The sequence below is a fragment of the Falco punctatus genome (genome assembly GCF_963210335.1).
Source record: "Falco punctatus genome assembly, chromosome: 14".
In the NCBI taxonomy this organism is placed as follows: domain Eukaryota; kingdom Metazoa; phylum Chordata; class Aves; order Falconiformes; family Falconidae; genus Falco; species Falco punctatus.
This window is the reverse complement of record NC_137594.1, coordinates 2,340,578-2,365,212: the sequence shown is the minus strand read 5'-3', so window position 1 is coordinate 2,365,212 and position 24,635 is coordinate 2,340,578. Positions and strand designations below refer to the sequence as shown.

The 24,635-nt window shown below is 49.0% G+C and overlaps 3 protein-coding genes across 4 annotated transcripts in view; 1 reads left to right on the top strand and 2 right to left on the bottom strand.

The window, feature by feature from the left end:
* GALNS (galactosamine (N-acetyl)-6-sulfatase) overlaps nt 1-11,236 on the bottom strand; it is a 48,901-nt gene extending 37,665 nt beyond the window's left edge. The window contains exons 1-5 of one of the 2 annotated variants that reach the window (XM_080364892.1): nt 11,060-11,236; nt 7,507-7,630; nt 6,203-6,277; nt 5,046-5,148; nt 1,541-1,684 (exon numbers count right to left, since the gene is read on the bottom strand). In XM_080364892.1, coding sequence (XP_080221018.1) covers nt 1,541-1,684; nt 5,046-5,148; nt 6,203-6,277; nt 7,507-7,630; nt 11,060-11,155 — 542 coding nt within the window. In that variant the 5' untranslated portion in view covers nt 11,156-11,236. The remainder of the gene's footprint in view (nt 1-1,540; nt 1,685-5,045; nt 5,149-6,202; nt 6,278-7,506; nt 7,631-11,059) is intronic. The other variant, XM_080364893.1, reaches the window with a different exon arrangement.
* TRAPPC2L (trafficking protein particle complex subunit 2L) lies at nt 11,213-14,770 on the top strand. Its single transcript, XM_080364901.1, has 5 exons — nt 11,213-11,301; nt 12,337-12,509; nt 13,495-13,582; nt 13,696-13,775; nt 14,590-14,770. The coding sequence occupies exons 1-5, from the start codon at nt 11,269-11,271 to the stop codon at nt 14,633-14,635; spliced, it is 420 nt and encodes a 139-aa protein (XP_080221027.1). The 5' UTR covers nt 11,213-11,268; the 3' UTR covers nt 14,636-14,770.
* Nucleotides 14,771-14,857: 87 nt separating this feature from the next.
* On the bottom strand, nt 14,858-24,499 carry PABPN1L (PABPN1 like, cytoplasmic). The gene is made up of 7 exons (XM_080364895.1): nt 20,949-24,499; nt 20,287-20,395; nt 19,745-19,809; nt 19,152-19,258; nt 18,950-19,037; nt 18,697-18,842; nt 14,858-17,895 (listed from the first exon to the last, which is right to left on the bottom strand). Exons 1-7 carry the CDS (start codon nt 21,429-21,431, stop codon nt 17,856-17,858), a joined length of 1,038 nt encoding a protein of 345 aa, XP_080221021.1. The 5' UTR covers nt 21,432-24,499; the 3' UTR covers nt 14,858-17,855.
* Nucleotides 24,500-24,635: the final 136 nt, after the last annotated feature.

Genomic DNA, 24,635 nt, shown 5'->3' with positions numbered 1-24,635 from the left:
CAATCCTGGAATCAGAACTTGGACTGCTTTGAAAACATTATGTTAGAAGTATCTTTAGACACCAATTAAGCAAAGAAGGGCTGGGGGCAGTCTTCAGGAGAGTAACAGCAAGTGAAATAAGATGATATCTGACTCAAAAGTGAATGGACAGGAATGGCACAGACGACAGACTTGGAGCACAGAATGGTGTTATGCAAACAGACAAAAGGTTATTACAAACAGGAAGAGAAGGAATAAAGAAGTCTTTCAGTACAGAATGGAACCAGCTTCCAAGAGAAGTAGAGGAGTGAAATCATCACAGGAAGCCTTTAGGGCTCAATGGGATAAGCAAACATCTCTCTTTGGCAGATGGCACTCCAGAGCAGTCACATCCCTAGACAGTCCACATGCAACTTGCAGGTTTGCCTTGGTACTCAGAATCAAACATCTAGCTTCATATTTAACAAGCTTCAACTTTAAATTTAGATGGTAAGGTAGAGATGGGGAAGACAGGATTCCTACAAAAAGTGGTTAGGAGTTTAGAATAAAGTTTAGTAGTCAACTACCATGTCTAGTCTGTGAGGGGCATCCATACCACAGAAGTAGGTCTGGATTATCTCAGCTTTAACTGGCAAAGTCAGAGTGCCACAACCACAACTGAGAAGCAGCAAGCACTGCCCAGGCAACAGTGCTTGAGTGCCAGCATTGCCTTTTCAAAACCTCTTCTTTCCCCAGGAAGGACTGTCCTTGCTTCCTCTCCTAGATGTGAAACTCACACCTCTCTTGACAGTTAATCTATACCTTCCCATTTCTGTCTACCTTGTGTGTTTTCCAGCAAGGCTTTCCCTTAATTCTGTCTTGGCTCCACTGGAAACCACCACCCAGGCCTTTTAAGGCTGGATATTGGCCATCCCCAGGCTAGAGGGAAAATGCTGTTCAAAAGTATGAGGGCAAAGCAAGAAATGAGATGCTGGCACAGGATGTTGTAGAGTCCAGAAACACGAATGGGTTTAGAAAAGAGACAAGACTAGTTCATAGAAGTTGAGTCAGTGGCTATTTAAAGATCTGGACACAACCTTCAGTTTAGGAAGGTGGACCGCCATACAAGAGAAAGACCATTCCACGTATGCTTTCTTATACCCTTTCTATAGGCGTTCAATACTAGTGGTCATCGCAGACTACAATGGATTAAATGGGCCTTGGGCCTGACCCAGGAGGGCTGTTCATGTGTTTCATGACCTTTTACAAGCATCTTTTCTGCACTGGCATACTGCTGAACTGCAGGATATTCAGGGCACTCTCTAATAAGGATCTTGGATCATATATGAGGCAGGATATTCCCAATGCTTGACGCACTGTAAAAGTCCTATGCACAGAGTGAAGCACCTGCAGATGACTGCCCATCCAACTAGGTCTGTAACTCTGATTCTGAAGCAGCTGCTGGTTTTGCCAACCCCTTTTCACTGAAATGGGTTTTCTACGCTAGCGCTTATCTTCCAGCACTGTAGTGTCAGCAGGGAAAGCAAAGAAAATAACATTACCAGGCAAGTAGCTGAATTACCTGCCAATCATTTCCCAGTCCCTATACACAGGGATATTGGGGAGTGCTCTGTTATCAAAAGGTCCAAAATGGCAGTTTGGGGATCCAAACCATTCATCAAACCCATGCTTCAGGGGATGGAACTGGGGCCGGTGACCCAAATGCCTAGGAACAGAAGAAACAGATGAGTTAAAATTCTACTACAAGGAACAAAATAATCTCATCAGAATGGCATGCAAGAAAACAGTCTCTGCCTAAGAAGAAAAATCTTGAAGCACTTCAATCAAATAAATGACTGCAGAGCGCTCTCTTGATCTTTCTCATACTTGCTGCAAGCACGTCCATGCAGACTTACTCCAGTGCTTGCATATATCCCATTTTAATCCAATGTCCAATCTTTGTTTTCCGTTATTTCCCTCCATTGGTGTCTTCTCTCATGCTCTCTCGATGATCCGCACTGATGGACCACACTGCCCAAAGCCATTGCAAAGATGTACATAACGTTTTACTTAGAGGATTCTGATCTACGACAAGTCACTTTCATACCACTAAGCTGTAAAAACACAAAGCAAGGCTCATGAAATGTACCATTATATCTGCATCCCTTTTATGGAGTACTCATGCTGCCAAAATGGTACAAAGAGATCTGAATGTAAATGAGAATGAGTTCTTTACGTGCACATGTGAACATAAAACTTGTTTAGCTCCTCCTGATGGCAGTTCCATTCTACCATGCAGCTTGAAAATTCTCCATCCTTAATTTCAAGATAAAGCTCCTCTGTATTCCACAGCTCCTACACTGCAAATTCTACATTTCCTTCATTTATACCATGTTGAAGATACAGAATGCCCATCCTCTCCCAGTCTCTAAAAGACTCTTTGCAGACTAATGCTTGTTTAATCATTCCAGCTTCCACTCACAAGTCTGCATCTGCAACCTGTCCATTTTGTGCCATCACCCCCTGCACACTTCTTGGATGTAAGGGACATAAAATGCATTCCCTGAAGTAAAATGATCCCTAGAGTTATTCTGAGCTATTCCAAAATGAGTTATAACAGAAAACAGTCGTCATTCCAGCTATGAACATATCTCAGTGATGTAATTGAAACTGTAAGTCTGACCTGCAGGATTCTATCCCTTCCTCATTTATACATATGATAATACAAAGCTATTCCTGGATGTTTCTACAACAAGGGACATTAAAAAATATTTTATTCTGAGTACGTCCTAACAGATCTCACAGAAGGAGAGAATTGAAAAAAGTATCAAATAATTACAGAGATGCAGATTACTCTCTCCCTCCTACAACACAAAAAAGAGAAAGATATTTAATGAAATGCAACAAATTCTAGAACAGCCATGGAAAATACTTGACTTGCAAACATATAATTAAACTGTGGAACTTACTGTCACAGGACACCCTGAAAAGTTTTTAGAAGGGATTTTGAAAGGATATAAAAATCTTCTGCTGGAAAAGTAAGTCCTTAAAAGCCCTAAAATTCTATGCATGGCTATGGTAAGACCCCAATTTAACTACTGGACTTTGCATTTCTTTACAGCTTTCTAGGAAGCAGGTGGCATGCACAAATGGTAGAGACTGCCTCGTCCTGTCCAGGATTAACAGTTCTTGGGTGCACAACGATAGTGCACTGCACATTCGTATTTAGTCTGCTTCTTGCTAACAGCTGCAGGTCCTTCCAGATTCGCTGTTTTCCAAATAACTGCCTGGAACCAATCTGTATTTGTGTTGTTTATTTCTTTTCCCTGGGTGTATGAATTTACATTTATTAGCACTGAACTGCATCTTATTGCATTCAGCCCACTGATCCGATTCTTCATGGCCACTCTGCTGTTCGGATTTGTGGTAATAAATAATTCACTGTCTTAGGTTAGTTTGCTTTCTTTCCAGCTTCAGCAGCACCAGTCAATCCAACCACAATTCAAACGTGCTCTCCTCTAAGTTGTTAATGAAACTGTTAGATAAATTGTATCCCATTGCTTTCCTAAACAGTATCTCTCTGACAGTACTCCTGCCTGAAGTCTCTTCATTAACAATTACTCTGTTAACCAAGCAGTACTCCTCTGGTATCTTTGTAGTTCTGAAGTTGCTATTTATGCATTTATTTATTACAGCACTGTTCCAAACTGTGAATCAACTGTTCAGAGATCCCCAGACCCCATGGGATTCCATTACAGCCCACGAGTGCATTTGAAATTCGAATGTTACAACTGCACCAGTTTCAACTGTTAAGACTGGTAATTCCACCGGGCTCATTTGATCTGAGTATCTTTCAGGCTTTTCCATTCCAATTCTTTGCAGACATCACAAAATATTGTTTTTTAGAAGTTCTTCTGTATCCTCTACATAGATTATACTGTACTTCCATGAAAGTTCATAAAGCTGAAGAACAATATTCACAGAGCATTGGACCACAGAATCATAAAATTATCTAGGTACGAAAAGACCTTTAAGATTTTCAAGTCCAACCATCAGCCCAGGACTGCCAAAACCACCACTAAACCATGTTCCTAAACACATGGCTTTCAAATCCCTCCAGGGATGGCGACTCCACCACTTGCCTGGGCAGCCTGTTCCAGTGCTTGACCACCCTTTTCATGAAGAATTTTTTCGTAATATCCAATCTAAACCTGCACTGGCGCAACTTGAGGCTGTTTCCTCTTCTCCTGTTGCTTGCTACTTGGGAGAAGAGACTGCCCCCACCTCGCTAAAGCCTCCTTGCAGGCAGTTGTAGAGAGCGATAAGGTCCCCCCTGAGCCTCCTTTTCTCCAGGCTAAATGACCCCAGTTCCCTCAGCTGCTCCTCATAAGCCTGGTGCTCCAGACCCTTCACCAGCTTTGTCGTCCTTCTCTGGATGTACACCAGTACCTCAATGTCTTTCTTGTAGTGAGGGGCCCAAACCTGAACACAGTATTTGCGGTCATCAGCTCTCTAGGTCTTTTAAAACACCTGGTAACAATTGTCCCAGTCAAGCCTGTTCCTATCCACCCTGACTTTCTACACTTGAAAAACAATCTTTGATGTAGCCCTGGAGATGTCTGCATCTCTATTTCTGTATCAGACGCTTCTAGCTCCCAAAAAAGCAGCTTTCACAATTTAGTCTATTAACAAAAAACCTCAACATATCAGGGGCCAAAGATAAAAAGCATGTAGGTGCTCAAGGCAAGTTCCAACAGAACATCTTGGATTTTTTGATTAAATTGTGTGATAGATGGATGAAAGCACAAAGAGTTGAAGGGTTTATAAATAAATAAATACACACACACACCCCCTAAAACCTCTTCAACTCTTTGTATGAAGATATATGTATGTACTTGCAATAGTGACACTCAATTCAGAAATTGATCACAGCAGGGGGGAAAATCCACCACAGATTTCAAAAGTTGGACATCTGAGCTTCAGAACAGGTTTTTTTTCCCTGCAGTTCAGGTTGTTCTGCTGCTCCTTCACAATATGTAAACATGCACACTGAAATCTCAAAGCAAGACATCTTAAAATAAGTTTACCATTTGCCAATAATCTTATTGATGTAGCCAGCTTTCTTCAGCAACTCTGGAAGCAGTAATTCAGAATCTGAGATTCCTCCTACTATATCCTGTGGTGTGTATGCTGCATAAAACAAACAAAAATCTTTCTGACTCTTACAAATATTAGAGCAAGCAGCTCGTGGTTACCTATAATTAGAAGCACTGTTACTGGATCAGAAATAGCAATTAATTTGAAATCCCAGCAATATCACTACTTGGAAGTTCTCCCAGGCCACAAGATGAAGAGAAAAAATTAATAATGAGATCAAAGGGAGAACTCCATCTCCTTGCACACCACAGTCAATAATAAAGGGGGCTGCCACCATGGAATGAAGATAACACCCTTGAAAGCAGGGGTTCATAAAGACAGCAAGTGCTTTAGGTGTGCACTGGAGTTGCCTTTGCTCTTGCAGATTTGCTTTATATTTTCTGAACTGAAGGCGTATTTGTCCTAAATCAAATGATTGATAAACTTGCTCAGACTGCAAGAGCTGAAAGAAATTACATCTCATGTCCACAGTTCTCTGGCCCTTGAGAATCTAAGGTGTGACTTTGGTCAGGCCCGAGATAGCCAAGCACGTTTGCTATTACGCAGTGTGAATGCAGCATGTAGCTACTGGTTCTTGCCCAAGCATATGGCATCTGTCACACTGGAACCAACCACAGGAACAAAAATCAACCCAGGGATGTTATGAACTGGTAATCTTGCCCAGTAGAAGCACTACGGGCACAACAGTGCTATAAAACTGCCAAGGCTGAAATGGTTAGAAAACTGGCTGCTGAATAAAACTGCAAGCAGCTTGTTCTTTACTCTGGGTGTCAACATACACCCCATGTGACTTTCTTTCACCAGACAGCAATTAGACTGCCCAGAGGAAACATTTCTCAGCCAGTAGAAGCAAATGGATCAACCAGCCTTGTTTATGTCTCTTAATGCGAGGAGGTTTTCTGCTTGATGAGGAGGAAGCAATACATTTCACGCTTATTAGCAGCAGTTAACATGGTAATCTTTTTGTGCCACTCTGGAAGATCCATGGGGGAAGACCACCGAGCCAAGCCTTTGTCCAAAGCAAAACTTCCTACCAAGCGCAGAGGGAAATTGAGAGAGGAAGGAAAATCAGGAATGAAGCCCATACCGTTTCTGGCATGTGCATTCGTGGTGTAAAAACCATTCCTGACTGGGAGACGGCCCGTCAACAGTGCTGCTCTTGCTGCAAATAACAAAAAAACCATTTTATTTTACATGCTTTCTCTGCTTAATATTAACATTATTGCATTAAGGCTGAGGACAGCATGCTGACTGAAGCATGTCAGTGTCCTTTTGCCACAGCCAGCTACTATGATCACTCACATTAGAAGACGCAGTAACTCTCCTCTTCGGTGAGCCAAGGAGATAGTCAGGTTCTGATGCAATACCATTTGAGTAAGGACAAACCCCACTGAAATTTGGCCCCTCTGTTAAATTACCCATGGCTAAAGAGTAATTACTTTCAATAGTCAAAGCAGCAGCCCCTTATCTCAGTAATTATAAAAGGAACTCCTGATGTACATATATATTTAAGAGGAAATCCTAACACAAACTGATTAGATGCTTAAGGCTAAGTTTTCAAGCTTGCCTGAACAAAAGTCATGTAATAGTGAAGAAAGAGCTGTCCAGCTTTGACAATAAAAGTCAGGTCCTGACTGCAGGGAACATTTAAACAGATGTTTAACTTTAAGCACATGCAGTACCACCACTTGACTTAGCAGGATTTCATATCTTAAATGCCTTTTCTGAGCAAGGAAGTCATCAGTACACTGACAAATTATACCCTAAATGAAATCCCAAATATAAAGCCCCTGTTCCTCGTTTTTGTTTCAGTTCTTGGCTGCCAATCAGGTTTGAGGAAAAAAAAAGAAAAAAAATCCATCCCACAGAAAAAAACCAATAAGGATAAAAATATCTGTGTCTCCCAGACCCAAACGTTTCTTTTATCTCTTGTCCCTTTCTCCAGGAATCTTGCAAGCCACCAGGGTCAAAAGCAGGACACGACCTGCTGCCACTCCTTGCATTAAAGTCTTACCAAAGCCAACAAACTATGTACAAACTATGTTCAGCAACAATTTAGATACTGCTTTGTTTGTTTATCCGAAACCAAGAAAGATTAAAAAATGCAACAACTAAGGCTAGAATACTAAACCATAATGTAGTAAAAAAATCCTTTAGATGGACTGATTTGATCACTGAAACAGTGCTTTGTATGAACTGAAGATTGTAGGTTTTCCAATCAAAACATAAATAAAAAGGGAGCAAAATGCAAGATCAAAGCACCAAATCCAAACTCTGCCCTGGGGGTAATCACTGGTTTGGTTACTAGTTCACGTCCGATGCTGGCAAACGTCCCAATCTTCTCAGAAGGTGGCATGCTTATATGCTAGTTTAAAACTCCAGTTTACTTACATGGAGAACAGAGGGGGTTGGCAGTATAAAAATCCAGGAAAAGCATCCCTTCTGAAGCCATCTGGTCTAAGTTAGGAGTTTCCTTAGAAGGCTCTCCAAAAGCTCCCAAATCACCCCAACCCATCTGTAAAAAGAACACACCAAAAGATGTAAAAGTACTTTTACTCTTCCACAACAACAATGCTTCTGGGCCCACATAACACTTTTATTGTATCCCTTCATTTCTAAATCTTTATAGTGCTCATCTCCCTACATAGGGATTACTTCACGTGATAAAAATTATATTCCCCAGCCCTGTGAAGCAGGGAACTATTATGCTTTTCACTGGCAAATGGGAAACCAAGGCACACATGAGATTAAATGACTTGCTAACAGGCATTAAAACACTTGTAGCACAACAGGGTAAGAACCCTAATGCCTTCAATCTTACTCAAGTGCCTGAAGACTGGCAAACGCAAACATACCAGGGAGGAAAAGGAAGTTACACATGGTATGTTCAATGTTGTACACCTGCAAAATCTGACCCTTCAGTCCCTGGCTACATGTCTTTGTGTTGGACTCCAGGACTCCATGTCAGCCTGCTCAATCTATTCATCTGTGTACAAGTAACTAGAAATGCAAGGAAAAGGTCTAAACCCAAAAGCAGTGCTGCAGGAAAAAGAGAGAAAGCATTTCTCTTAAAAGCAAGCTCTGGGGAGAAACCTGCCAAAGGCATTATATGTCACTCTACTTATTTGTAAGACAGTGGTTTCACCCTGTATCTCCCTCCTAATTCAGAGGGGTCACATGCCAGGAAAACCATAAAATTACCATCATGTTGACTGCGTTCATTGCTGAAAACTATTACTGGTAATAATACAAATAAAAGTGACTTAAAACAGAAGGTTCTAGAAGGGAACAACTTAATGAGCAATTAGGCACCATGGTTGCTAGAGATTATATTATGCTTTAAAAAAGGCAATAGCTTTCTTTAATACAGATGCGTATCAGGTGAGCAACTGATATGGAGGGCATAATGTATCAAGATCTTTAGAAAACCATCTGTCTGGTCCCATTTGAAAGTCTAACATTTACACTGCAGTGGTGCAGTTTGGAAACAAAAATTGTTGGAGAGCTGCAGAGCCGGCTGCTGAGGTTTGAGCAAGGAGCAGTTAAACGGTACCACCTAACACTAGGATGTGGAATTAAAACGGATTCAGTGGGATCACCCCCATCTTTACCATCAAGGAGAAAAAAAAAAAAACATTACCACATTGCTCTAATTCACACAAAGTGACAGAGTCACAGAAGTTAGTGAAGGACCAAAGTCAAAAGACCATGGAGAAGTGTTTTTAATGAACAGCATATTAAATAAATAAATAGTTCACAGAAGGTCCAGTCAGGATATGTACCTCATCATGTCTCATGCCATACCAACACTTCTAGAGTGGGATAATCACTGTCCCAAGGAGCTTTCATCTTGAAAATTACAAGTGCCAGCTTAGGGGGAAATATTCCTGAATGGAAAATTGAGATGGACTGCCAGAGGCTCAACTGGCCAGAAAAATGAGGCTTACAAGGCAATTATCTTGTACAGGAGTGTAGAAACACCATGAAAACAACTGTCACACTGAAATGGCAGAACAGAACCAAACAGGTGATAAGAGCTTGCCCGCCCTTTGAGTCACACACCCACCCTCATTAGCTTTTCAAGTAGTTTAAAACAGCACACAATGCATTTCAACTATAAACACACCTGAAGTGACATGAAAATATTATTAGAGAAGCAAAACAGGAAGATGGCAGCAACTTGAATGTGTTGAAAATTAACGTATTTCCTTACCTACGTGGCTAAGACCACTACAAAAATGAAAACATGCAAAAATGAAAAGACTTTTCATTGGAAACAAATCTGTGATTACCTCCACTCTTCAGATTTGTTGCTTTCCCCCTGCCCCAGTTCAGAGAATAAAAATTAGCAGAATGAGTTTTCTTCTTGTTTAGTTTTCCAGGAGTTTGGGTTTCTAAAACATGTCCTGAAATGTACTGGACTTTCTTTGTCTACACTTGTAGATACACCTTATTCAGTGCTACGACAACCACATCCATCACTGGTATTCGGTTGCCAGTTATTTTTGTAGGCTACAAAACCAAGTCTTAGCTTCAGAATGATTCAATCAAGGTTTGAAAAATCACCAAGACACAGTTTTTCAACATTTACCAGCCAGTGGAATCATTTGTCAAGGACTGAGGAATTAATTGCTCAGCCATTATGAACAGACTGATAGATAAGATGATTAGGTTGATGATAAGGTATGTAGGTGTGTAAGCATCAATTCCAAAAGGCTTGCATATGGCCTTGACTTTATAGATCTGAGAGGTCTCATTTGTTTTCATCAGGACATTGACACAAGAAATAGCAAGAGGTTTGCATGCAGTGTCTCTAGGGCAGGGATACGCTGGGTCTGGGCCTTCCTTTCATTTCTTCACCACTTTTTACACAAAATATGGCAAGGACTCAAGAAAGCAACAAAGCATGATGGCTTTCAGAGTAAGTACCTACAGACTTACTCAACTATTCCTGCTTATTTCAATCAGACTTTTCCAGATCATCACATCAGCCCCCGAGTTATGCCTGAATCACTGTGCTGAAGACCTCTGACCATGAATCACAGTAGAGACCTTGTCCATGTGGTACCCCACAGGCCCCAGCCTGCTGACAAAGGGAACAGATGTGGCACACAGCTGAACACGAAGGCCGTGCCACCTGGAAGGGATGATGTGTGAGCCTGGAAACTATGACTTAAGGGAGACTGTGCACATCAGGGAGAGCTCTGCTCCACAGAGTCAGTGAAACAGCGCTCTAGGGAGCACAAAGCAGCAAATAAATGCTCAAGACACGCTCTCAAAACACAAATCTTGCCAGGCCCAAAAATGGCCCTTGATGTGTACTTAGGAGGATGTCCAGAAGAGTAATTTACAGGATAAGGCTCCTGGGCAGCCAACTTGGTGAAACTCCTATTTCAAGGTCTCTGCCTTAGCACCGGTCCAGCTTTGGACCCAGCCCACAGGCCATGATGCTCCTGCAAGCTCAGGGACCACCGCTACAGTGTCTCTGACCAGCCCTGCATGCACCGCGTAGAAATTTCCCAGACCTCAAGACATTTTTGAACAGCTACCCTGCCTGCAAGGTGCTGGTGCTCAACCTATCCTTGCCAAGGACCCTGGGCCTAGGAGAGGGTGGGCTGCCACCAGAACCCCTCTGCCAGCCCTGGGACCCCACCTCACCACCCCACTCTTGCCTTGGTGACCAGCCCCACCAGCCCACACACCATAACAAGCACTCTGTGGAGCCAAGCCCCCAGTTTCCCTCAGCCACAGCGATCCCTTCCCAGGTACCCAAGCCCCCTCTGGGGACAGGCACACAGCCCCCTTCTGGGTCACAAACAGGCCGCCCTCCCCAGAGACCAACCTCCACTCCCTCCATCCTAACACCTCCCACAAGCGACTTCCTCCCGGTGGCCCGGGCCCCTGCCCCCCGCTGACAGGCCGCTGCCCCCCGGGCCCCACTCACGTCGTCCATGAGGAGGAGCAGGAGGTTGGGCGGCGCGGCCGCGGCGGGGCCCAGGGCCCAGCTCAGGCAGAGGGGCAGCACCAGCGCCCTCGCCATGGCAACGGCCGCCCCGCGCGCCCCCCGCGCGTTACGGCAGCGCGGCTCGCGCCCGCGTCACGTGACCCGCCTACGGGGCGGGGCGGGGCGGGGCCGGCGGAGGCGGGGACAAGATGGCGGTGTGCATCGCCGTGATCGCCAAGGAGGTGGAGCGGGGTTGGGCCTGCAGGCCGTGGGGGGTGCTGTAGGGCCTGGGCGAGGCCGGGTGGAGGTGAACAGGGGTGAGGGGGGTGGGGCTGCCTCAGGCTGGGGGGCTGAGGGGACAGGGGCGGCTGAGGGGCCTGGGCGGGGCTGAGGGGCCGGGTGGAGCTGTGGGCCCTGAACACGGGTGAGGGGAGTGGGGCTGGGTCCCAGAGTTTGGGGTCTGGGGGGGGACAGGTGAAGTTGTGGGGCCTGAGCAGGGCTGAGGGGAGAGGGGTTGGCTCTCAGGGTGTGGGGGTGGAGGTCCTGAGTGGGGCAGGGGGGTCAGGTGGGACCTGAACGTGGGTGAGGGGAGTGGGGCTGAGTGTCAGGCTGTGGGGTCTGAGGGGGGCAGGGGGGTCAGGTGGGACCTGAGCAGATCTGAGGGGAGAGGGGCTGGATCTCAGAGTATGGGGCTGCAGGTCTTGAGTGGAGCAGCAGGGCCAGGCGGGGTTGTGGGGCCTGAAGAGGGGTGAGGATGGCAGCAGCATTGCTGTGAGGCTGTGGGGCAGGGGCAAGAGAAACAGAGCATAGCCTTGGCAGATACAGACGGGAGCAGGGCAGACACTGGAGATTGAAGTGGGCTGGGCAGGAGCAGGCTGGGATCAGGGCAGAGGGAGCTGGTGCAGCGAGCACAGGGACAGTGTGAAGGTGCCCTGGGGTGTCCTGCTGCCAGGAGAGGAGAGTGGTTTTCCTCAGAAAGAGCTGGGGGCAGGCTCTGCTGGCACAAGGAGGCAGGTCAAGCAGCGGAGAGATCTGAGCCTTGTGCGGTGCCTGTGCAAATGATTCTTTTACCACTGCTGCATGGAGACAGATCCACTTCACAAGTACCGCAAGGTGTAAAGGGGAGTTGTGCTGTGACAGCTGTGAATGTAAAATGGTTAAATAGTTTACTTCCAACAGAGCAGTGCTTTGGGTGAAAGCACTGTTGTGGCATCAGCCATTGCTTTTACACAGCAGAGTGGCTGGTCCTAGTTAGTGTAACTTGTTCTCCTTCTCAGAACTATCCCCTCTACATCCGGAGTGTTCCAACTGAAAATGAGCTGAAGTTCCACTACACTGTGCACACTTCCCTTGATGTTGTGGATGAAAAGATCTCTGCGATGGGCAAGGCTCTTGTAGATCAGAGGGAACTGTACCTAGGGCTTCTTTACCCCACTGAAGACTACAAGGTGTATCTTTCTAATGCTTTTTGCCATGTCATTACGTATCTTTAAGCTCTTTCTTGCAAGGGGCTCTGCCTGGGAAAACTCTCTTCCTACTTGGTGGCATGTTAAAGACATCAGCAGAAAATGTACAGACTTGTTCACTGACCAGTTTGTCAGGTAGCGGTTCAAGGTTGGTGCCTTGGTCAGTTCAGCATCTGCTTTGTTGCCCAACCAGGTGGTGGAAAAAATTACTTTTAGCCTACATGAGGGAGTGCAATGTGTGAACAGTGCCTGGTGCAGCTAGACTTCACCTTTCATAAACTGGGTGATTTATTCCCCAATTAGTTAAAACAGTTGTCTGCGACTAGGACAAAGCTTAGACTCCAATAGAACTCCAGCAAAAGCAGCAGGAGTATGAAGGTATCTCTGGTCAAGTACCTAAATCCCAGGTCTGATTTCCCTAAGATCTGTACTCCACGGCCACAGCTTCCCCAGCATTTTTAAGTCACAAAGTTGGTCTTTTGAACTTTCTTTGGCTTTTTCTCTGAATCCCACAGATGGAAGTTATCAGCAGACCTGATTTCTGGGTTTCCATAAACTGGTTGTTAATTCATGAAGTTGGAGGTGGGTCACATTGGCCGATATTGGAAGATCTTTCCAGGTCTCTGATTGTGGTCTCCCAAACAAGAATAGATAAGGTGGCTGTGTCGTTAAAATGTTTCTTGAGAGAGAAACCTTTCCAAAATAGTTAGTGGGAAGCTGCTTCTGAAATTGCAAGGCATGCCTTACTGGCCCTGGAGTACTCAAAGATGGCAGAAGTCAGGTAGAAAGGGGATACAGTTCCTGCATTCTAGTGTCTTGCTTACCCTGATCTAGTCCTAGCTATGTGCTGGACACAGCAGGAACATCATGTTTCCTTTCAGCTTATTTCTTTGAGTGTATTCCAGCCTTGTTTTAGTTGCGTTGCCAGGCTCTGGTGTGTCAGAAGCACATGCCTTAACAGATGCACAGATACGGCTACGTGACAAATTCGAAGGTGAAGTTTGTTATGGTGGTGGATTCTTCAAACACAGCACTTCGAGACAATGAGATCCGCAGCGTAAGTGCAGGAAATCAGCACAACTTGCCACATCAGTGTTTTTACTACTTCCGCTTATTCATAAAGTGCTGAGAAGAAAAAAAAAATAATTATAAACTATAATCCCTTTTCAGATGTTCCGAAAGCTGCATAATTCATATACAGACATAATGTGCAACCCTTTTTATAACCCTGGGGACCGTATCCATTCCAGGTAAGTGGGATGACCATGCTGATCTTGCTGATCTTTTGTCATCTTTGTGGAACTTTTAGTGTATCTATGATCTAATAGGACCAAGAGCATAACCCCTGTGGTTGCCCAGTTCACATGTGTGCTCTAACTGCCTGAATGGAGAACAGCTGTGTTGTCTTTGGGCCCTTACTGCGTAACAGAAAACTGATAGTCTCATGAGAAGTTTCATTGAATTCCCACTCCCACCTCAGAGCTGGTGTTAGAAAATTAATTTCCTGAGGAGAAAAAATTGCCTGTTCCATAGGTAAATATGAAAATAAATGTAGGTAAGTAGAGCAGCTTAAAGAGTGAACAACTGCACTTATCCTTGGGTGAGGACAGGTGGGCATTCAGCATGTGTAATTCCTCACATGTGACGGCTAGTGCCCACCGTTTCTCACCTGTAATCTCACAGGGAATTTTAATTCTGTTGGGAGCTTCCATTGCCTAGGCAAGAACAAATTCTTTTATACTTTGCTGAGGCAGGCCATGGGAGACAGTCCACAATGAACTTCTCAGCATGAGTCCTTCCCATGGGCTGCAGTTTTTCACAAGCTGCTCCAGTGTGGGTCCCCTACAGCCAGGATAAGACCTGCCCTTACTTTCACTTAATTAAAAGTAATTATTTACTCAATGGAGCATGCTGTAGTTAAAGAGTAAAACCATATATTCCACTTAGGGAGAGCCAGCTTGTTAACCAGTAAGAGGCACTGTTAGCCATTGGCTTTTTTACAAGAGGTCTGCTGTGCAGAACTAGCTGCTTCCTTTAATATTCTGTGTTCCTTTCTTTCTCTAGGGCTTTTGATAGCATGGTGAACTCCATGATGATGCAGGTGTGCTGAAGCTCTCCCCTTCTCATCCAAGCACTGAGAACATTCCCCACATGTAGGCGTGTGCCTACAAATTGATGTATATATTGTCTTCATTCTGTGTAATATTTTTATTCTGTGTAGAATAAACTTGATGTCTGCAAGGTTTCCTGAGTATAGCACAGAAGTTGCTGTTCAGCTTTATGCCTTCAGGTAACATGTGAGAGGCAGCTCTCCCTTCAGGAAGGATACTGTGTCAGATAGGAGGTTTGTTCCCTACAGAAATGTGTGCAGCTGTGCCTCTGTGCAACTCAGATGTTTCTGTAGAAGTTGGGCTTGTAAAAACAGCAGTTCCTGCTGTGCTTGTGATTAGAGCAAGCACAGCTGCACAAGAGACAGCTAGGAGATTATTATTAGGGTCAACCTAGATTTTAGTCAGCTGAGATGCAGAGTGGCACTGTTCCTCAGAAGTAATGGTGCTTCAGAGCAGTTCCTCTGAAGCAGGAACAGCACATCAGCCACAGCAGTCCTTTTGCTGTTTGCCAACCCCCTTTGCTGCTGCTCAGGACTGCTCATTCTGACAGGAACATCACAAGCAATGCTTAATTCAAACATAAGCGGGCTCCTCAGCCTGGTTTTCCTTAGCTGGGAGCACTCAGACCTGTATGCCCTTACTGCGTTAGTTCTTGGAAAGAGAAAACTCCGCAATTAAGGCTCCAGGTTTCTCTATAGCCCCAGCCACTGTTTACGTACTCGAGAAGGCTCTGGCAGACGGCAAACAGCTGGGCCCAGAGCACCACCTTCAACCCAGTCAAGCCCTGCACTGGTCTTGCCTTCCTGGGGAAGATCTTTGGATGACTCCCACACAACAGTATTTGCTGTTATCACTTTGCACCTCATTCAGGCAGGCCGGGCACACCAAGCAGTTATTTCTAGCCCAGGCCAGGGAGCACAGGTAGCACAGCTGGGATAAATCCACACCAAGAGATTAAGACATTAGGATTGCACAGCTGCCTGGCTCATCCCAAACTAAACTCTATTAGCATCTCCTCCCCCTGCAGCTCCCCACTGTTCTAATTAAAGACTACCAAATCAATAGCAGGTATTTATACAGAAAACACACAAACTAAACTAGAAAGGCATCCCCGCTTCATCACTTGTGCAGTACACTCGCCCTCTGCGAGGCCGCGCGGCTACAGCACGTTCAGCAGAGGTAATGCAGGCATAGGCACCAAACAGCTACTCAGTACTTTATACACCTCTACTCCACTTCTGCCCCACAGTCTGCAGTCTGTGCTTCAAGCACCCAATTGGTTAAAAATACATAAAACATAGCTAAAAATAAAAATAGCTGCACAGCTCCAAAGGATACAAGAAGCCTGGAGAAAGCCAGGTCAGTGTAGAGCGTCAGCTCACAGCCAGCACCATCTCACTGCAGATGAAGTTCACACAGCAAGATCGTTTATTTTAAAAATAAGTGACATTTACAATACTTTCTCAAACAGAACTTAAATACATTTAATCAACAACAACCTGTCAAATAATGGGAGATGAAAGTGTTCAAGCCTCTCCCACCATCTAAACAAGGCACAGCTGTACACTGCTATTCCAAAACATTTTCATATAAAAAAAATACTCACTTTTTTTTCACTCCCAGAGACAGGAGCTTAGCATTTCCTCTTCCACAACACAGTCTAAACACCCCAAAGTATTTTTTATTAAAAATGAAGTCTCAAGAATTTAGAAAGCTACTAAATGGAAAGTTTAAAGCGCTAGAAAAAGCCAGTTTTGTAGTCTAGGCCTAAGGGTACCTCAGATCAAGGCCAGTCTCAGCAGCACAGACCACACCGGGCAAAGGGCAAAAAAAAAAAATCAATGCAACATGAAGAGTTAAGTCCCCAAGCTTGAAAAAAAATAATCTTGTGATCTTCAGGGGGTGGGGGGGGGCACAGAATTCAGTGGGATTTTTAGCCTGGCAATGCCCCCTGAGCTGTGAAAAGCTGCTTTAGGAGTCAGTTGCATCTGGGTTAGAGGAATCCTAACTAAGGATCCCGAAAGATTAGTGTGAGAATTATATAATAAAACCAATTTCAGTGCAGAACTTCACACAGTAACAGTCTGCTGGTGTTCACAGCCTACCTCTCTTAGCAGAGTTTTTCCTCTAAAAGCAGTTTCAGAGCTCACACAAACACAAGGATCAGCAGGAAGGGGAAGTGCCAGGCAGCGCTTGTTCCCCAGTACCCAGCTCCTGGGATGCACTTTGGTCCTGACCCTCTAATCTAGCTGGGCTTACACCATCCCCAAATGGGAATCCAGAGGAGGAAAGGTGATGGGAGTCAAGAAGAAGGTTCAGACTAAATTTGGAGATGACTTTGAAATAGTGCTACTGCAAGAAAAAGTAAAATCTAAGTTGGCAGCACCCTTTGACCCTTGGAGCTTTAGAACACAAGCAGGAGCAGGGAAAAGAGGGTTGATGGCTTTTGTAATAAAAGAGTTTTGACACCCAGGTCTTGTTTAACCACCACAGAGAGGCTTCCAGAGAAACAGCAAGGGATGCTTCTTCCCTCCTGTAGTGGTCAGATGCACAACAGCAGCAGAGAGCTAAAAAAACAGATCCAAGCCAGATCATTAGGCTCCATCCTCTTCCTGAGAGGAAGGTCACTAATCCACAAGGCTGTTGAAGGAAAAGCTCCCCAACAGCCAGATCTAGAGCTGCAGCCCAAGACCTTCTCCGCTGATCTGGAGAAGAAAAACAGTCTTTGGAAAGGCCTTTAGGATCTTTAAGAGCAAGAGAAAGCAGCATGCAGCTCCTGTAGAAACAGTTTGCAAAGGGTGTTTCATGGGTGGAGCAGGACAGGTCCGCCCCCGCAGCGCAGTGGAGAGCATTTTGACATCTAGAAGCCAAGCCAAACCCTCCGGTACAGCCCTTTGCTATGGGATGAGAATGAGACCTGATGATCTGGGAGAGCTCTTCCCTTCCCATGGCTGGGGATGAGACTGTTCCTGATGAAAACTCAAACCCCTAAGCAAGGTGAAGGTGAGACCCTCCTGGGATGCTGAGTGGATCCAGTCTTCCCTCCCGTAGACTGGCACATGGCTGCCTCACCAGTAATCCTTGCAGCCAGGCAGATGGCATTTTTAAAAATCTTTTTTTTTTTTTTTTTTTTGGCTTGGGTAGGCGTATTTTTAAGTCTCTCCAGTCCTGTCTCCCCATTTCAGTCCCATCGGCATCACCAGGGCAGTCCAGTCCCTTCTAGTATGGAAAATACCAAGGCAGCAGCCTTGCCCGACCCCTAAACGGGAACAAAAAGAGCATCCTAAAGCACAGGAGCATTGCTCAGCTGAGATATCAGCGGTGCCAAAAAGCACAGCTACCTGCTCCATCACCCCTCCAAGAGCTGGGATTCACCCTCCTGCCCCAGCCAACCTAGACTGAACCCCCAAAGACAGGGAGCCCCAAAGCCAGGCTCTGGGACTGGTCAGGCTGAGAATGCAATGCCCACCCAACCACTCCCCAAACCCCTGCAGGGACAGCAGCACATTTCCACGTGTTTCTTTCACTTCCAAAGCTCTTTCCCCGCTTCCTCGCCACCAGTGCCGAAGGGGCTGGGGCATCATTGAAGCTAATCCACAGCGAGCTCACAGATGCACGAGCAGCAGGAGGTGTGCTGGAGAACAGCTCCAGGCCTGTGCTGGGGTTGCGAGGGATGCCGGGACAGCAGTGTGGGTGCAGCTGCCACACCATTGCTGGCTGCTCACTTCAGTTCTTCCCCCTCCCAGCTGTCCACAGCCCCCCCCCCCCAAGATGCCAGTGTCCCATCCAGGCCAGCCGCCAGGCTCCTGCCAACCCCACAGACACCGGGGTGATGCTAATAGCACGCGATGCGCAGGAGACATTTCTAGCACTGGTCTCCAGGAGGATATTCCTGCCAGGGCCCTTCCTCCCTCCTCCTGCCCATGCCAGGGTGGGGGGTGCAAAGCCGAGAAGCTGAGCACAGCCAGAGTAAGGGGCAGGTATCATCATCCTGGGGACACTCTGCTCCACAGGGATCTTGATCCAAATATGCCAGACTCACCCCTGCCCAGCCACTCACCTGTACATCCTCCCTCGCACCCTTGGGTGCTGCCCTCTGTAGTAGCCTCCCCGTTGGGCCAGCCCTCCCCGGGCTTGGAAGCAGCCCCGGTAGCCCCCACGGTCGGTGGTACTGATGCCTGGCATGTTGGTCCTCTTGGGCAGCACCTGCAAGGCAGTGGGTGGCTCAGCCAGCACTGGGATTCAGCACAGTCCCACACACATGGGGCTGGGAAGGATGGGTGCAGCACCCCAGAGCCTCATCCAGCTCTTACCTTAATAATACGGCCTCTGAACATGCTCTCATCCAGCTCCACCGCAGCCTTCACAGAGCTCTTCTCTTCAAACTCGATGTAGGCGTACCTGCAAGGGACAGGGTGAGCAGAGCCCCAGGGACACCCCACTGCTCCTAAAGGCTGGGGAGCACAGGGCAGCATCCTTGAGACCCCAGCTCCGGCCCCTGCACACAACACCGACCCTTTGGGATGCCCCGAGAACTTGTCGCAGAGGATGGTCACTCGGTTGATCTGCCCGCAGCTGTTGAAGTGAGATTCCAGCTCTTCTGCTGTGCCCCCGTAATCCACCTGCAACGATAGGCCCGGGCCCTCCAGCCAGCACCTCCTGGCCTGTGGGTCTGCATTCACACACCATCACAGGAGGCAAAGGGCCTGGCTGACCCCACTCACACCTTGCCACCACAGCTTCACCACCTCCTGAGGTTCAGGAGACCCTTCCAGCTGAATGCTCCAGCCTGGAAACCCAAATCTATGAGACTCCATGGACTCTAAAGCTGCCCCTGCTTTGAGAGAACAAGCAACATTGCACAACCTGCAGCTTCCAGAGAGGTATTTTGGGGAGCTGACACTTGCAACAGATTATCTGCAAGTGGCTAAGAATCACAGGCAGATGCTGAGCCACATTCCCAGTCTGGGCTAGGCAGAGAACCGTTCAGGATGGGACCAGCCAGCCTTTGGTGGGAGTGGATGGGCCCCCGCGCTAGGGGTCTAGGACAGATGTCCGGCTGGACAAAGAGCAGCGAGAGAGGCTCTGCTCCAGGGTCTCCCACTTACGTTGCCCACGTAGATGGAACGCTGGTCAACCTCCATCTTTTCCTCAGTTGCCTTTAGGAAGAGACCTGCAGAGACAAGGGCTGCTTTACCATGCTGGGCAGCTGCAGGAGCCCTCTGCCAGAGGGATGTCTGTGCATGCAGGTCTGCTACCAACGTTGCCACCACCAAGCTGACACACTGCGTAGCTCTTCAGATCCCACATCACATCTGGGCATACCCAAATCCCCACACTGCTGTCTCCTCCTCCATCCCCTAGCTCCCTTTCTCTTCACAGAACCCCCCCGCAGGGTGAATACTGGGGCTATTGGTGCTAAACTCAATTACTTAACTGAATTAAATTTAATCAAATTAATTTACTGCATCTTAGCCTGTACACTACCAGGGAAGCGGGTATATCCTGCATTAGCACCATTCCATGCCTGGGAGCCCCATCTCTCACCCACCTTATGTGCCCAGCCCCGGGCTGCTCCAGCTCCAGTTGCCACCCCATGCCCCAGGAGTGTCCCTGGGGGGACACAGCAACACCCAGGGACTGCCCATACCTGCCTCTGCGCTCATGATGAAGCGGCTTTCAGCTTCCATCTGCAACTCCTTCAGCCTCTCATCCTCTTTCTCCATCTCCCGCACTCTGGCTTTGATGGCCTCCAGCTCCTGCAACCCAAACCAAGACCTGTGCCAGCAGCACACAAAGCTGGGATGCCCTGACCCCACTCCTCACCCTGGCCTGCGACACTGCAGTGCTGCACGGCACACAGCTCCACCAGCAGTGCCCTCCCAGGCTGGGACAAGGGTGGGCTGGGTGCTGGGGACAACAGCCTGTCCCACAAACAGGGACTTCATCTCCCAGCTTCACTAGGGAGAAAAAAACCAGGCAAATATTTCCTTTCACATGCTTGCTTGCACAGCGGCACGTGCTGCAGCAGAGGTGCCCCAGAAGCACCACAGCTGCCAGCGGGAACCAGAGATTTAAGCTGGTGACGAACACGAGCCATTTACTTTTGCTCAGCCAGGAAGACATCCCAGCAGCAAAAGCTAGGCAGCAGGAGAGCAACAACTCTACTTCCAGCTTCTCAGCTCATGGATTTTAACATCAGGTGCCCAAGATTATTCTTAATTTTTGGAAGCCTTGAAGAGAGGTGTAGAAGGTTTTCTGTTTCCTTGGAGAAACAGAGAAAACAGATTCCACATTCTGCCAGGCACTCACTGGGTCCTGCACAGCCAGCTCTTCTGCACTGTCCCCCTCCAGGGGGGAGTCCGAGTCACCATCTGCAGCTTTCTGCAGAGCTGCCATCTCTGTCACGTCCCAGGACACCTCCACTGCTGCCAGAGATGATGGGTCCTGCCAGCAGGTCTCTGAAGCATCCAGGAAAAGAGAACTGGGGAGGATCAGGGGCAAAAAGTCATTTAACAAACAAACAATCAGCCATTTAACATAGAACCTAAAGCAGAACAGCAACCAGGCAAAGGCTCTAAGGGTGCTCCCAGCAGAAGGACGAACAGGTGCCACTGCAGCGGTTTGCTCTCGATGCTGCAGGCAGGCTTGCAGCAAGAGCCCACAACTGCAGGAGCAAGGGCTACTGAAAGGTCTCCAGTTCATACTGAGCTGCTTGCTAACAATCCAGGGGGGCTGTAGAGGGGATCTGGAAGCAGCTTCCCTTGGGTGGAAAAAAACCCCAAGCACAAGCATCACAGCCTGCTAGCAGGGAAGTGGAAGAGGGGGCAAGACGTGCCCCAGCAGCAGGGCAGCCAGGCTGCACAGCAGGAGCAGCAGGGAGCCCTGCCTCACCGCCGCAAGGGCAAACCCGCACCCCTCCACCCCGGGGCTCTTGGTTTGAGCCCACAGAGGGACAACCTCCTCCCCGCCCCCGCGAGTAAGCTGCTGACCCCGCTCCAGCCCCGGGAGCCTCTGCGCCTGTCCCCGGGCTGGGCCCTGACCCCGGGCTGGGCCCTGTCCCCCGGCCCACCTCGCCCGGTCCCCGGCCATGCTGCGCTGCCTCCGCGGAGCCGGCGGGACCAGCTGAGCGGCGGCGCCGCGTGCCGGTCTCCCCCCACCACGTGCGCCTTTCCCGCCGGCGCGCCGCTTTCAGACATCAGCGGCCAATCAAGGCAGGGCGCGGCGCCAGGCCCCGCCCTGTGCCTGCAGGGCGGGGGAGGCGGCCCTGACCAGCTGTGAGCCACGGGGTTACTGGTTCGAGTCCCGGGGGCGGCAGCGGACACGCGTGTGCACCCGGGGAGCACACGCGTGGCCGCGCAGGGGCACGGCATTGCCCCCACCTGGGTTCGGGGACTCCCCCCGGCCCTCCTTGTCCATCGACCCCCATGGTGGTGCTGGGGACCGCAGCCAGCTCTGGCATAGGGGCAGCAGCATCTGCAGCAGGGAGGGAAGATCCCGTTGGGTTCCCTGGGGACAACCCTGAGTGCCCCCCCGCTGTGGACACCACTCCTCAGAGCCAGACGCGGTGCAACCACTGACCCCGGGGCTATAATGACTCCACAGCCCCCCCCCCCCCGATTATAATGCCCCCCACTAGGCTGCGGGGTGCAGGGTGCTGCCTGGAGAGGGGCGTGAGGGCACCCAGCACAAGCCCAGACTATGGAGTCACCGGCTGATATTAAATTGTCTTTATTACACAGATACAGAGTTAAGAACAGACATAACCTGAATCATAAAGTTTACATCTTTCACAGGTCAAACATACAGTACACTTAGAGAAAGCGGGGAACAGCAAGGGGGGGGACAGCATGCCGAAGGAAAGTCCTACCACCTCGTCTCTCTGGGCTGGCCCCCAAAACCCACGTGGTGGGGCAGGACAGGCTGCCGCTGTGCCTGCCTGCTCCTGGCTGGGGGTGCTGGTTTCCAGCCCCCCAGGGACCCCGGTACTCCAGTATCCCTGTCCCCAGGGCTGGCAGGGTGACGTGGGCAGGGCTCAGCCCTGCACCCCAGGACCAGGGAACCGGTGCTGCCCACGCAGCCGTGACCGATAGGGGCCAGCGGCACAACACCTTGTTCCCAGGGCCATGGTGTTTGGTGGCATCGGAGGAGCCCCAGGAGCTGCCACCATGGCTGGGACACTTCAGCACAGTCCCTGGGACCTGGGAACAAGACGGTGTCTTGTCCCTGACCTCAAACCCACGGGAATCCAGAGAGGCACCCTGAGGAGAAGGGGGACCTGGAGGAGGAGGGTGAGGAGAGGCTGTGGGGGGGTTGTGGGGGACTCCGGCAGTGATGGAGCAAAGCCCAGGCAGGTGAGGGACCCCTGCTCCAGGGCGTCCAGCCTTGCCAGGGTTGTGGCACTTTGGTTTCAGCTGGGAATTTGGGTTGGGAATGTGAGGAAGGAGTTGGAGAGTCCCTCGCCTGCTGGGGATGGGGCTCCAGTGCCACACTCAGTGCCAGAAAAGAGCCACATCTCTCTTGCCAATTCTTCCAGCCTGGTGCCACACTCAGCACCCAGCAGCTCTGCTTGCACTGGGACCTTGGGCAGGCTGTCCCCACACCGCCAACACTGTCCCCCAGCCCCAGCTGCGATGGCGGGGAGGAGACCCAAGAAGGGGAGCTGTGGGTGGCCACAGGGACCCAGTCTGGCAGAGGACCATGCCCGGTCACCCTGGCACCCTGTGTCCCCAAGCTGCCCCACAGCCTCCAGGGTGTTCCTAACCGCCAGCCAGGCTGTGCCGGCACCACACGGCTCATCCGTCTGCCACCTCCCAGATGCCACAAAGCCACCAAAGGATGTGACGCAGGCATGGCACAGGGCATGTGTCCCCTGGCCCCCCCGCATGTCCCAACATCATTTTGGAGCAAAACCCCATGGAAGTACCCAGCCACCACAGCTTTCTCCACGTCCGCATCACTCCAGCCCTGCGGCCACACCGCCGCTGCCGTCCTCCCCACATCACTAATTTTTTGGGAAATATTACACTTTAAAGCTGTCATTCTGGTTTGGACGTCTGCTAGCGCCGTGCCGCCTGTCCCCTCCCTCCCTCGGCTTTTGGTTTCAATGCAAGGTTCTGTAGGGTATTTTTATTATTAAAAAAAAAAAAAAAGCAAGAAGAAAATAATAATGAAAAAAAAAAAAAGCAAAGCAGAAGGGAGTGGATGCAAGAGCAGTCTCTGTAGAAATGCTCTCGTCCGCGGTTTCCCGGCGAGGCGGAGGTAGAGAGGCAGAGCCCCGGCGTGGAGCAGGGCTGGGGGCACGTGGGGACACGCAGGGACACGCATGGTGGGAAGGGCAGGGACAGGATGGACACCCGGGAGAGCAGGCGGCCCCACAGCAGGTGCATCTGCAATACTCTTATATATTACCTCTTCTCAGGAAACGTAAGAAAAATAGACAATATTACATATGTCACACCATAAATAAAGTGAGCAGTCACTCCAGGGGCACCTGGCAAAGCTCCCAGCCTCAGGATGCACAGAACCCCCCCGGGAGGATGCACCAAGGTCTCAGGGTGCACAGAACCCTTCTCCAGGGATGCACCGAGGTCTTGGGGTGCTCAGAAACATCCCGGGGGAATGCACCAAGGTCTCAGTTTGCACAAACCCACCCCTGGGGGAATGCATCAAGATCTTGGGGTGCACAGAAACCTGCAGCAGGGCTTGGTGCTGGTGGCACAGGGCCAGTAATGTCACCTAGGGGTGCCCCATGCCCCAAGCCCTGCTGCAGCGCGGCACGGCACAGCATGGCACAGCCTACGCAGGAGGCAGCTGTGAAGGCAGCACCAGCAGCCGGGCCCCTGGGTGACTGGCAACAAAACCGATCCAGCCCCAAGCCCTTCCCTCCTCTTCCTCCCCTACAGAAAACACACAGGATGGTTTTTGCAAATGCGGAAAAAACTACAGCTCCTATCGAGCACACGACTTCTGTTTGCCTCTGGCCAGCCTCGCTCCCCC